The sequence below is a fragment of the Leiobunum rupestre genome, chromosome 10, assembly GCF_980474605.1.
Source record: "Leiobunum rupestre chromosome 10, qqLeiRupe1.1.hap1, whole genome shotgun sequence".
NCBI lineage: Eukaryota > Metazoa > Arthropoda > Arachnida > Opiliones > Sclerosomatidae > Leiobunum > Leiobunum rupestre.
Window position 1 is genome coordinate 36,732,905 of NC_143393.1, and position 15,394 is coordinate 36,748,298.

Consider the following 15,394-nt stretch of genomic DNA (forward strand, 5'->3'; position numbering starts at 1 on the left):
ATTAATCTTATATTTAATTAAATATTTATAAATTATATTAATCTTATATTTAATTAAATATTTATAAATTATATTAATCTTATATTTAATTAAATATTTATAAATTATATTAATCTTATATTTAATTAAATATTTATAAATTATATGAATTTTATGTTTAATTAAATATTTATAAATTATATTAATCTTCTATTTAATTAAATATTTATAAATTATATTAATCTTATATTTAATTAAATATTTATAAATTATATTAATCTTATATTTAATTAAATATTTATAAATTATATTAATCTTATATTTAATTAAATATTTATAAATTATATTAATCTTATATTTAATTAAATATTTATAAATTATATTCAATTCAATTCAATTCAATCACTGTTTATTTCCTGCAATTCAACATGTTTTAAAACACTTTTCATAGAGTTACAGGTTTTGTTATATAACTATATGTATAGATTTTTTTTTTTACATTAAATTAATTTCTCGTTAACAAAGATTGTCCGTCAAATCTAACGTTATACAATTTTAAAAGCCATTCTGAACAAATTGTTTTCGTCATTTAAAATCACTATTTATATATCTTCATAAAGTGCATTAGTCAAATCCTTCTGAAATTTATATTTAGATCTCTCAAAAATGTCTAAATTATTATTAAATTTATTCAAATGATTATATTCGATTTGCGCTCTTTTAAGGGCGTTTAAACTCGTTTTAAATTCAGAAATATAAAATACATCTTTTGTCCTAGTACTGATTAAGTTCGTTTTTAATTTAATACAAGGAAGCAGTTCGTTAGAATCAACATAGTTGTGTAACAATTTAAATAAAAACATGATGTCGAAGTATTTAAATCTTTGACACATTGTAAGTAGATTTATTTTTTTTAGGGTGTCATTATAATTGTATCGAATTCTTTTATGAAAATATATATTTAGTAATCTTGCGAACTTCCTCTGCACTCGTTCTATAATGTTTAATTGATAGTTTGTACAGCCACCCCATATTAAGGAGCAATATTCCATTTTTGGTCTAACGACAGATTTATACAGTTGGGAGAATATCGTCGAACTGCTTAGGTTTCTAGCAATTCTCAGTACACCATACAGCTTTCTGAGCGTTTCTCCTACCATTCGTTCAATATGGTCGTTAAAAATCATTTTGGTATCCAACCATATTCCTAAGTCTTTGGTAATGTTTATCCGTTGTATTGAATCGTTGTCAATTTTGTAATCGTAGGTTATCGAGTTGGTTTTTCTTGAAAATGAGATAACGTATGTTTTTGTAGCATTAAGAGGCATTTCGTTCTTTCTTCCCCATTTACTAATTCTTTTTATTTCATTTTCTAAGTCTAAGCAATCTGTTAAGCTAGAGACTTCTCTAAATGCTTTGTTGTCGTCCGCGAAGGCTCGCAATTGGGTATCTTTTGTAATATTTGTATATAGGTCATTGATGAAAATGAGAAATAATAACGGACCTAGGGCCGACCCTTGCGGGACTCCTCTAGTGGATTTATAAGTGGATGAAGTGAGTACTCCATTGACCTTTATTATGTTTAATCTCAAACCTAAGTAACTTTTTATCCATTGTAACAGTGAACCACCAATCCCGTAGGACTCCAACTTACTGAGTAGAATTTGGTGACTCATTCTATCAAATGCTTTAGATAGGTCCATAAATACGCAATCGACCTGTTTCTGTTTCTCAAGTCTAGGAGCTACATAGTTTAAAAGTGATATTAAGTTTGTCGTTGTAGACCTTGACTTGCAAAATCCATGTTGTTCCTTTGATAGATGCGGTATAAACCAGGTACTCACATATTTATGAATTATTATTTCAAAGACCTTTGAAAAGACGGATATTAAAGATATTGGTCTATAATTGTTTACATTTTGCTTGGGTCCCTTTTTATGGATTGGAATGATAACTGATGTTTTCCACATTTCAGGAAAGACACCGGTTAAGATTGATAGATTATATATGTACACCAAAAGAGGTATGAGAACGTCCTTGCAGCCCTTTAAGATAAATGCAGGGATCTGGTCTATACCCGTTGATTTTTTCGGTTTTAATTTACCGATAGCGTCGTGGACGTCGTTATATGATATTACTAGTGTACTGAAGGAATCGTAGGCGGCGACCTTTATGTTCTCATTATCCTGATTGGTGTTCCTTTCGGTGTCCTCTCTTACTACGGTTTGGAATAGATTACAAAATGCTTCAGAAATTTCCTCGTTTGATGTGAGAGGGTTTCCATCTTTGTCGGAGATGATGATATCCTCCTTGTCTTTCGGTTTTAATCTGTTATTAACATAAGTCCAGAGCATATCCGGTTTCTCTTCAAGATCATGTGCCACCGTATAACTCCAATTACGTCTGTCACGATTTAAGAGCTGCTGGGCTTCGTTCCTGTTATCCCTAAACTTTTGGAGATCTAATTCATTTCCTATACGTTTGAATTTTTTATGATAGTAGTGTTTTCTCGATAGACTCTGCCGTAGCTCTTTTGAAAACCAATGAGGGTATTTGGAGATAACTTTTCCAGCTTTTGGTATGTATTTTCCTAGGTCCTCTTGAATTGCCGCTTGTAAATAGTTAACCGCTTCGTCTGGGTTACCAGCCGCATATATTTCCGTCCAATCCCGGGATCTTAAAGAGCGATAGAGTTGATCGTAATCACCTTTACGATAGTTTAGCTTGACGTTTTGCTCAGGGTATTCGGGTGAAGGTTGTTTAAGGAGATTTTCCGGCGGAGCCTCTATGCGAATTTTTATACTCAGCGGCGGATGATATAGTTTATCAATCGGTAGAAGCGGAGTGATATCCAATTCTGAGTTTACAGTGTTGAAATTTGTTAGTACCAGGTCTAGCGTATTACCGAAACTATTCTTGAGTGTGTTAAGCTGAAATACGTTTAACGCACACACGAAGTCTAAGACAATTTGAGCTTTAGGCTTCACCATACTATTACAACCACTCGCTGTCATGTGCGTCCAGTCTACGCCTGGTAGGTTGAAGTCTCCCACTATAATTATTTTCCCACTATGGGACTGCAATCGTTCTATAACGTTTCTGAAATAATTAGCGTATCTTTCGACATTGTTATTGGGGGCAAAATAGTGATTTCCAATAAGAATATTTCCTCCCCGCACATCCGCTACCTCTATCCAGACACACTCCGAAGCCAATTCTAAGTCTGTTCGTCTTAAGATTTTCCTATTGCGTTTGGTAATAATGACTGAACCACCACCCCGAATGGTATTTTCGGCGTTTTGTAGGCGGTCAGCCCGGAAAGCGGTCATGTCATCGGGTATAAAATCAGCATTAAAATGAGTATCATTAAAAAAGGTTTCCGTAAGACAAATAATGTCTGAATCACAGTTGATAAGACTCGTGTTGAGGGCATCTAGCTTGGTTCTTAGACCTTTAACATTTTGATATCGAAGACATATGTTTTCACTACCCATAATATATTTATAATAAGATATGCAGGCTCTACATACTCTAGTTTATCGTTTTTACCTCGGTCTGTTTATATTCTTCAACATTGTCCGGTTTCGTAGTAGGCTCCTTTATTTGCGTATTTTCTAAGGTTATTGTTTCGTCAAGTACGGCATCATTTATCTCGTCGTATTTCCTACTGTGCCGTAGCCAGCCCCTGTAAACCGAATACACAGAATTTTCTGGCCATATCTCAGGACTGTTGAGTCTTTCGAATTCCTCATCTCCCAAGGCGACGTGGTATGAAGCGTAGTTGGGAGATTTGGTCTTTAGTCTAGTCAGCACTAGCGTATTAAGCGAATATTCCTTGACTAACCAACATTTGAATTTCGCCGTGGAAAGTTTAGGATCAATACGGGAAACGAAGAACGCCTTTTTTCTGATAACTTTGGTATTATCGGGTAATAGGCCGCGAACTGTGGACGAACAGTTCTTTCCTACCGTGATGGGTTTGTTTACCCGAGGCTTAGTTGCTGGTTTACCTTTTCTTTTTTCTGGAAAACTCCAATTATTTTTAGATTTAACCTTTGCATTTCCATTGGTTTTGACCACTTGGCTATAGCTGTCATCAATTCAAAAATTCAATTCTTTATCAGCGAAAGTACTAGAATACGACTTTTCAATGCTGTCTTTGATGATGGTTAACTGATTAGTCAATGTCGAGTATTGAAGTTTGATGTCTTTGACCTCTTCAACAAGGTTGTTAAGACAAATCTTATGTAGAGACTCGGTATTAATCTTATATTTAATTAAATATTTATAAATTATATTAATCTTATATTTAAATAAATATTTATAAATTATATAAATCTTATATTTAAATAAATATTTATAAATTATATTAATCTTATATTTAATTAAATATTTATAAATTATATTAATCTTATATTTAATTAAATATTTATAAATTATATTAATCTTATATTTAATTAAATATTTATAAATTACACAAATCTTATATTTAATTAAATATTTATAAATTATATTAATCTTATATTTAATTAAATATTTATAAATTATATTAATCTTATATTTATAAATTATATTAATCTTATATTTATAAATTATATTAATCTTATATTTATAAATTATATTAATCTTATATTTAATTAAATATGAATAAATTATATTAATCTTATATTTAATTAAATATGAATAAATTATATTAATCTTATATTTAATTAAATATTTATAAATTATATGAATCTTATGTTTAATTAAATATTTATAAATTATATTAATCTTATATTTAGTGAAATATTTATAAATTATATTAATCTTATATTTAATTAAATATTTATAAATTATATTAATCTTATATTTAATTAAATATTTATAAATTATATTAATCTGATATTTAATTAAATATTTATAAATTATATTAATCTTATATTTAATTAAATATTTATAAATTATATTAATCTTATATTTAATTAAATATTTATAAATTATATTAATCTTATATATAATTAAATATTTATAAATTATATTAATCTTATATTTAATTAAATATTTATAAATTATATTAATCTTATATTTAATTAAATATTTATAAATAATATTAATCTTATATTTAATTAAATATTTATAAATTATATTAATCTTATATTTAATTAAATATTTATAAATTATATTATCTTATATTTAATTAAATATTTATAAATTATATTAATCTTATATTAAATTAAATATTTATAAATTATATTAATCTTATATTTAATTAAATATTTATAAATTATATTAATCTTATATTTAATTAAATATTTATAAATTACATTAATCTTATATTTAATTAAATATTTATAAATTATATTAATCTTATATTTAATTAAATATTTATAAATTATATTAATCTTATATTTAATTAAATATTTATAAATTATATTAATCTTATATTTAATTAAATATTTATAAATTATATGAATTTTATGTTTAATTAAATATTTATAAATTATATGAACCTTATATTTAATTAAATATTTATAAATTATATTAATCTTATATTTAATTAAATATTTATAAATTATATTAATCTGATATTTAATTAAATATTTATAAATTATATTAATCTGATATTTAATTAAATATTTATAAATTATATTAATCTTATATTTAATTAAATATTTATAAATTATATTAATCTAATATTTAATTAAATATTTATAAATTATATTAATCTAATATTTAATTAAATATTTATAAATTATATTAATCTTATATTTAATTAAATATTTATAAATTATATGAATCTTATGTTTAATTAAATATTTATAAATTATATGTATCTTATATTTAATTAAATATTTATAAATTATAGTAATCTTATATTTAATAAAATATTTATAAATTATATTAATCTTATATTTAATTAAATATTTATAAATTATATTAATCTTATATTTAATTAAATATTTATAAATTATATTAATCTTATAATTAATTAAATATTTATAAATTATATTAATCTTATATTTAATTAAATATTTATAAATTATATTAATCTTATATTTAATTAAATATTTATAAATTATATTAATCTTATATTTAATTAAATATTTATAAATTATATTAATCTTATATTTAATTAAATATTTATAAATTATATTAATCTTATATTTAATTAAATATTTATAAATTATATTAATCTTATATTTTATTAAATATTTATAAATTATATTAATCTTATATTTAATTAAATATTTATAAATTACATTAATCTTATATTTAATTAAATATTTATAAATTATATTAATCTTATATTTAATTAAATATTTATAAATTATATTAATCTTATATTTAATTAAATATTTATAAATTATATTAATCTTATATTTAATTAAATATTTATAAATTATATTAATCTTATATTTAATTAAATATTTATAAATTATATTAATCTTATATTTAATTAAATATTTATAAATTATATTAATCTTATATTTAATTAAATATTTATAAATTATATTAATCTTATATTTAATCAAATATTTATAAATTATATTAATCTTCTATTTAATCAAATATTTATAAGTTATATTAATTAAATATTTATAAGTTATATTAATTAAATATTTATAAATTATATTAATCTTATATTTAATTAAATATATGAAGAACTGTATACCTCGCACGGAGAACAAATAAAGAATTATTATTATTATTATTATTATTATATTTATAAGTCATATGAATTAAATATTTATAAATTATAATAATCTTATATTTAATTAAATATTTATAAATTATATTAATTAAATATTTATAAATTATATTAATCTTATATTTAATTAAATATTTATAAATTATATTAATCTTATATTTAATTAAATATTTATAAATTATATTAATCTTATATTTAATTAAATATTTATAAATTATATTAATCTTATATTTAATTAAATATTTATAAATTATATTAATCTTATATTTAATTAAATATTTATAAATTATATTAATCTTATATATAATTAAATATTTATAAATTATATTAATCTTATATTTAATTAAATATTTATAAATTATATTAATCTTATATTTAATTAAATATTTATAAATTATATTAATCTTATATTTAATTAAATATTTATAAATTATATTAATCTTATATTTAATTAAATATTTATAAATTATATTATCTTATATTTAATTAAATATTTATAAATTATATTAATCTTATATTAAATTAAATATTTATAAATTATATTAATCTTATATTTAATTAAATATTTATAAATTATATTAATCTTATATTTTATTAAATATTTATAAATTATATTAATCTTATATTTAATTAAATATTTATAAATTACATTAATCTTATATTTAATTAAATATTTATAAATTATATTAATCTTATATTTAATTAAATATTTATAAATTATATTAATCTTATATTTAATTAAATATTTATAAATTATATTAATCTTATATTTAATTAAATATTTATAAATTATATTAATCTTATATTTAATTAAATATTTATAAATTATATTAATCTTATATTTAATTAAATATTTATAAATTATATTAATCTTCTATTTAATCAAATATTTATAAATTATATTAATCTTCTATTTAATCAAATATTTATAAGTTATATTAATTAAATATTTATAAGTTATATTAATTAAATATTTATAAATTATATTAATCTTATATTTAATTAAATATATGAAGAACTGTATACCTCGCACGGAGAACAAATAAAGAATTATTATTATTATTATTATTATTATATTTATAAGTCATATGAATTAAATATTTATAAATTATAATAATCTTATATTTAATTAAATATTTATAAGTTATATTAATTAAATATTTATAAATTATATTAATCTTATATTTAATTAAATATTTATAAATTATATTAATCTTATATTTAATTAAATATTTATAAATTATATTAATCTTATATTTAATTAAATATTTATAAATTATATTAATCTTATATTTAATTAAATATTTATAAATTATATTAATCTTATATTTAATTAAATATTTATAAATTATATTAATCTTATATATAATTAAATATTTATAAATTATATTAATCTTATATTTAATTAAATATTTATAAATTATATTAATCTTATATTTAATTAAATATTTATAAATTATATTAATCTTATATTTAATTAAATATTTATAAATTATATTAATCTTATATTTAATTAAATATTTATAAATTATATTATCTTATATTTAATTAAATATTTATAAATTATATTAATCTTATATTAAATTAAATATTTATAAATTATATTAATCTTATATTTAATTAAATATTTATAAATTATATTAATCTTATATTTAATTAAATATTTATAAATTACATTAATCTTATATTTAATTAAATATTTATAAATGATATTAATCTTATATTTAATTAAATATTTATAAATTATATTAATGTTATATTTAATTAAATATTTATAAATTATATTAATGTTATATTTAATTAAATATTTATAAATTATATGAATTTTATGTTTAATTAAATATTTATAAATTATATGAATTTTATGTTTAATTAAATATTTATAAATTATATGAACCTTATATTTAATTAAATATTTATAAATTATATTAATCTTATATTTAATTAAATATTTATAAATTATATTAATCTTATATTTAATTAAATATTTATAAATTATATTAATCTTATATTTAATTAAATATTTATAAATTATATTAATCTTATATTTAATTAAATATTTATAAATTATATTAATCTTATATTTAATTAAATATTTATAAATTATAATAATCTTATATTTAATTAAATATTTATAAGTTATATTAATTAAATATTTATAAATTATATTAATCTTATATTTAATTAAATATTTATAAATTATATTAATCTTATATTTAATTAAATATTTATAAATGATATTAATCTTATATTTAATTAAATATTTATAAATTATATTAATGTTATATTTAATTAAATATTTATAAATTATATTAATGTTATATTTAATTAAATATTTATAAATTATATGAATTTTATGTTTAATTAAATATTTATAAATTATATGAATTTTATGTTTAATTAAATATTTATAAATTATATGAACCTTATATTTAATTAAATATTTATAAATTATATTAATCTTATATTTAATTAAATATTTATAAATTATATTAATCTTATATTTAATTAAATATTTATAAATTATATTAATCTTATATTTAATTAAATATTTATAAATTATATTAATCTTATATTTAATTAAATATTTATAAATTATATTAATCTTATATTTAATTAAATATTTATAAATTATATTAATCTTATATTTAATTAAATATTTATAAATTATATTAATCTTATATTTAATTAAATATTTATAAATAATATTAATCTTATATTTAATTAAATATTTATAAATTATATTAATCTTATATTTAATTAAATATTTATAAATTATATTAATCTTATATTTAATTAAATATTTATAAATTATATTAATCTTATATTTAATTAAATATTTATAAATTATATTAATCTTATATTTAATTAAATATTTATAAATTATATTAATCTTATATTTAATTAAATATTTATAAATTATAATAATCTTATATTTAATTAAATATTTATAAGTTATATTAATTAAATATTTATAAATTATAATAATCTTATATTTAATTAAATATTTATAAATTATATTAATCTTATATTTAATTAAATATTTATAAATTATATTAATCTTATATTTAATTAAATATTTATAAATTATATTAATCTTATATATAATTAAATATTTATAAATTATATAAATCTTATATTTAATTAAATATTTATAAATTATATTAATCTTATATTTATTTAAATATTTATAAATTATATTAATCTTATATTTAATTAAATATTTATAAATTATATTAATCTTATATTTAATTAAATATTTATAAATTATATTATCTTATATTTAATTAAATATTTATAAATTATATTAATCTTATATTAAATTAAATATTTATAAATTATATTAATCTTATATTTAATTAAATATTTATAAATTATATTAATCTTATATTTAATTAAATATTTATAAATTACATTAATCTTATATTTAATTAAATATTTATAAATTATATTAATCTTATATTTAATTAAATATTTATAAATTATATTAATCTTATATTTAATTAAATATTTATAAATTATATGAATTTTATGTTTAATTAAATATTTATAAATTATATGAACCTTATATTTAATTAAATATTTATAAATTATATTAATCTTATATTTAATTAAATATTTATAAATTATATTAATCTTATATTTAATTAAATATTTATAAATTATATTAATCTTATATTTAATTAAATATTTATAAATTATATTAATCTGATATTTAATTAAATATTTATAAATTATATTAATCTTATATTTAATTAAATATTTATAAATTATATTAATCTAATATTTAATTAAATATTTATAAATTATATTAATCTTATATTTAATTAAATATTTATAAATTATATTAATCTTATATTTAATTAAATATTTATAAATTATATGAATCTTATGTTTAATTAAATATTTATAAATTATATGTATCTTATATTTAATTAAATATTTATAAATTATATTAATCTTATATTTAATTAAATATTTATAAATTATATTAATCTTATATTTAATAAAATATTTATAAATTATATTAATCTTATATTTAATTAAATATTTATAAATTATATTAATCTTATATTTAATTAAATATTTATAAATTATATTAATCTTATATTTAATTAAATATTTATAAATTATATTAATCTTATATTTAATTAAATATTTATAAATTATATTAATCTTATATTTAATTAAATATTTATAAATTATATTAATCTTATATTTAATTAAATATTTATAAATTATATTAATCTTATATTTAATTAAATATTTATAAATTATATTAATCTTATATATAATTAAATATTTATAAATTATATTAATCTTATATTTAATTAAATATTTATAAATTATATTAATCTTATATTTAATTAAATATTTATAAATTATATTAATCTTATATTTAATTAAATATTTATAAATTATATTAATCTTATATTTAATTAAATATTTATAAATTATATTAATCTTATATATAATTAAATATTTATAAATTATATTAATCTTATATATAATTAAATATTTATAAATTATATTAATCTTATATTTAATTAAATATTTATAAATTATATTAATCTTATATTTAATTAAATATTTATAAATTATATTAATCTTATATTTAATTAAATATTTATAAATTATATAAATCTTATATTTAATTAAATATTTATAAATTATATTATCTTATATTTAATTAAATATTTATAAATTATATTAATCTTATATTAAATTAAATATTTATAAATTATATAAATCTTATATTTAATTAAATATTTATAAATTATATTAATCTTATATTTAATTAAATATTTATAAATTACATTAATCTTATATTTAATTAAATATTTATAAATTATATTAATCTTATATTTAATTAAATATTTATAAATTATATTAATGTTATATTTAATTAAATATTTATAAATTATATGAATTTTATGTTTAATTAAATATTTATAAATTATATGAATTTTATGTTTAATTAAATATTTATAAATTATATGAACCTTATATTTAATTAAATATTTATAAATTATATTAATCTTATATTTAATTAAATATTTATAAATTATATTAATCTTATATTTAATTAAATATTTATAAATTATATTAATCTTATATTTAATTAAATATTTATAAATTATATTAATCTTATATTTAATTAAATATTTATAAATTATATTAATCTTATATTTAATTAAATATTTATAAATTATATGAGTCTTATGTTTAATTAAATATTTATAAATTATATGTATCTTATATTTAATTAAATATTTATAAATTATATTAATCTTATATTTAATTAAATATTTATAAATTATATTAATCTTATATTTTATTAAATATTTATAAATTACATTAATCTTATATTTAATTAAATATTTATAAATTATATTAATCTTATATTTAATTAAATATTTATAAATTATATTAATCTTATATTTAATTAAATATTTATAAATTATATTAATCTTATATTTAATTAAATATTTATAAATTATATTAATCTTATATTTAATTAAATATTTATAAATTATATTAATCTTATATTTAATTAAATATTTATAAATTATATTAATCTTGTTGTAACTGATAAAGACCATCGTTGGGTCTACTGTACTTTATCTTTTACCTTTCATTTTTTATGGCAACAAATGTTTTTTAGCTGCATATATAAACGTACAATATTCGTTGTCTGTTTCCAAATTGTTGACTTGCTCTGAATAAACTCAGTTCATTATATTTTAATCTTGCGTACTCCATCCACATAACGACAGGTTATGGGCCCAGCACGCTCCCATTGCGCTTAGATTAGTAGCTAAAGTATTTGCATAGGGTTAGTCTTTGTCAGGAAAGAAGTACGCGTCAAGAAGATCATTACAGAAGGACACAAGCTCCTGTTCAGTCATGGCAACTAGTCACAATGTAAGGATCGAGAGGCTCAGTAAAGACAATTACGACACCTGGAAAATGCAAGTCGAAGCGCTACTTGTCAAGAATGACGTATGGACCTACGTGGATGGAAGTAATCCGAGACCAATATTAGTGAACGGTACCAATGGAAATTCGGCGACCGTTGCAGATTGGGACCGGATGGATAGAAAGGCCAAATCCGATCTAGTACTTGCAATCACCCCATCGGAACTGAAGCAGATCAAAAACTGTGCCACATCTCGAGACGTATGGTTAAAACTCGAATCGATTTACCAGTCTCGAGGACCTGCCCGTAAAGCGACATTGCTGAAGAGACTCACGCTCAACAAAATGGTGGAAGGCGAAGATGTACACGAGCACGTGAAGCAGTTCTTCGATACAGTCGACCGTCTGGAGGAAATGGAGCTGAAAATCAACGATGACCTGCTGGCCATCATGCTTCTATACAGCCTGCCGGACAGTTTCGAAAACTTCAGATGCGCTATCGAGTCACGGGACACCCTGCCTGAACCAGACGCTTTAAAAATCAAAATCATTGAAGAAGCGGACGCGAGGAAGTCTAAAGAGAAGGACACGATTCAGAACGCCATGGTTGCCTTTAAGAAACAACCACGCAAGAAACAATACAAGCTGAATACTGAAGTTTTGAAATCCAACAGTCAAGCTGAGAAAGCCGTTTTCAAGTACAAGTGTCACCGGTGCGGAAAACCTGGTCACAAAGCTGCGGATTGCAAGAATAATCTTCCAGATAAAGCTGGAAAAGCCGAAGAAAAAGCTAACGTAGTCACCGAATGCCGAAGAAACCTCGAAGAGTTCGCTTTCTACACCGATCGAAACGAACAAGACGTCTGGTGTTTGGACAGCGGAGCAACTTCGCATATGACGTCGAAGGGAGAGAAGTTCGAAAGTATCGAAGAGGTCGACAAAACGCTTAATTTAGCCAACAATGACTCGACGGAGATTAAAGGCATCGGCACTGTCAAAATCGAAACGACAAACGGCGAAACGGGAAGAATACTAAAACTGAAAAAAACCCTTCTTGTTCCGGACTTGAGAACGAACTTGATGTCTATATCCAAGGTTACGGATAGAGGTTACGAAGTACTTTTTAAAAAGTCAAAGGCCATCATCCTGAAAACCAATGGGGAAGCAATCGCCATCGCTGATCGGATAGGAGATCTATTTTTCTTGAGGAAGGATACGGAAGCAGTCAACGCCGCGCAAGTCGAAATTACTCCAAAGTCTAACTTGGAAGACTGGCATTACAGATTGGGTCACGTCCACGAAAGAAGCCTGAAAGACATGGCCCGGAAGAATAAGGCTCACGGTTTCAAGCTGGCGAACGAGGAAATCCTATCGACCTGCGAGATCTGCGTCATGGGAAAACAATCTCGAACACAGTTTCCAAAATCTGAAGAAAACCGGACATCTGAGCTCCTGGAACTAATCCACACAGACGTATGCGGACCAATGCGGGTTTCTTCGATAGGTGGTTCAAAATATTTCGTCGTCTTCACCGACGACTATTCAAGGTGGAGTGAAGTTTCGTTTTTAAAAACGAAAGATGAAGTCTTGGACGCTTTCAAGGACTTTAAAAACCGAGTCGAGTGCCAAACGGGAAGAAAAATCAAGGCTTTGCAATCCGACAACGGAACGGAATACTGCAACAACAATTTCGACCATTTCCTAAAAGAAAGTGGAATTTCGAGGAGACTTACCATTCCCCACACGCCACAACAGAACGGAATTTCGGAGAGGAAGAATCGCACGTTAGTGGAGACGGCGAGATGCATGCTAATCCATTCTAAGTTGCCACCATCATTCTGGAGCGAAGCCATCGCCACAGCTAATTACATCAGAAACAGATGTCCTTCTCGAAGCATAAATGGTGATTTACCCTTTACAAGATGGACGGGAAGGAAACCCACCCTAAGTTATCTGCGAACTTTTGGCGTAAAAGCACTGATTCTGGATGAAAAAGATACGAAGGGAAAGTTTGATTCAAGAAGCAAAGAGGCGGTCTTCATCGGCTACTCCGCGGAATCGAAAGCGTACCGTTTTTGGCTGCCAAATGAAAGGAAAATAGTAAGAAGTCGAAATGCCAAATTCTTGGCAAAATTTGATCAAAACGACAACTACGAAGATTTCATTAGCCCGGATATGTACGCTGAGTACGAAGTTAAAGAATGTCATGACTCCACGAAATCTGAAACAGTCGATGCTGAAATAAATTCACCCACTGAAACGACGAACGTTGAACCAACTGAAGTTGGAGTGCAAAGCGTCGATTCAACGGAATTGAAGAAAGGACCTGGACGGCCTAAACTAATACGTACTGGAGAGCCTGGAAGACCAAAAAAGCAGTATAACATGATCCCAAACAGCACTACTCTATCTGAAATCCAAAATGAGTCAGCAAGCCTGATTGGTATCCCAGACCCAGCGAACATAAAGGAGGCGATGGCTTCCGAAAATGCAATGGACTGGAAGGTGGCGACCGTAAGCGAATTCGTGTCCCAAATAAAGTGCAAGACATGGGAAATTGTTACCCAGCCGGAAAACCGCAAAGCCATTGGCAACCGCCTGGTTTTTCGAACCAAATATGACGGAAACGGCCAAGTTGAACGACGAAAAGTTCGACTTGTCGCCAAAGGATTTGCCCAGCAGACTGGAGTGGATTTCCAAGAAACATTTGCCCCAGTTGTCAGATCCAGTTCAATCAGACTCTTAATGGCATTATCCGTGGAGCTTGACTTGATGGTTCATCAAATGGACGTCGTAACTGCATATCTA

General features: G+C 20.4%; 1 protein-coding gene across 1 annotated transcript; it reads right to left on the minus strand.

The window, feature by feature from the left end:
* Window positions 1-381: 381 nt before the first annotated feature.
* Window positions 382-3,473, minus strand: LOC149925549 (uncharacterized). The gene is made up of 3 exons (XM_090161775.1): window positions 2,084-3,473; window positions 1,634-1,723; window positions 382-395 (listed from the first exon to the last, which is right to left on the minus strand). The coding sequence occupies exons 1-3, from the start codon at window positions 3,471-3,473 to the stop codon at window positions 382-384; spliced, it is 1,494 nt and encodes a 497-aa protein (XP_090017901.1).
* Between the last annotated feature and the right edge of the window lie 11,921 nt (window positions 3,474-15,394).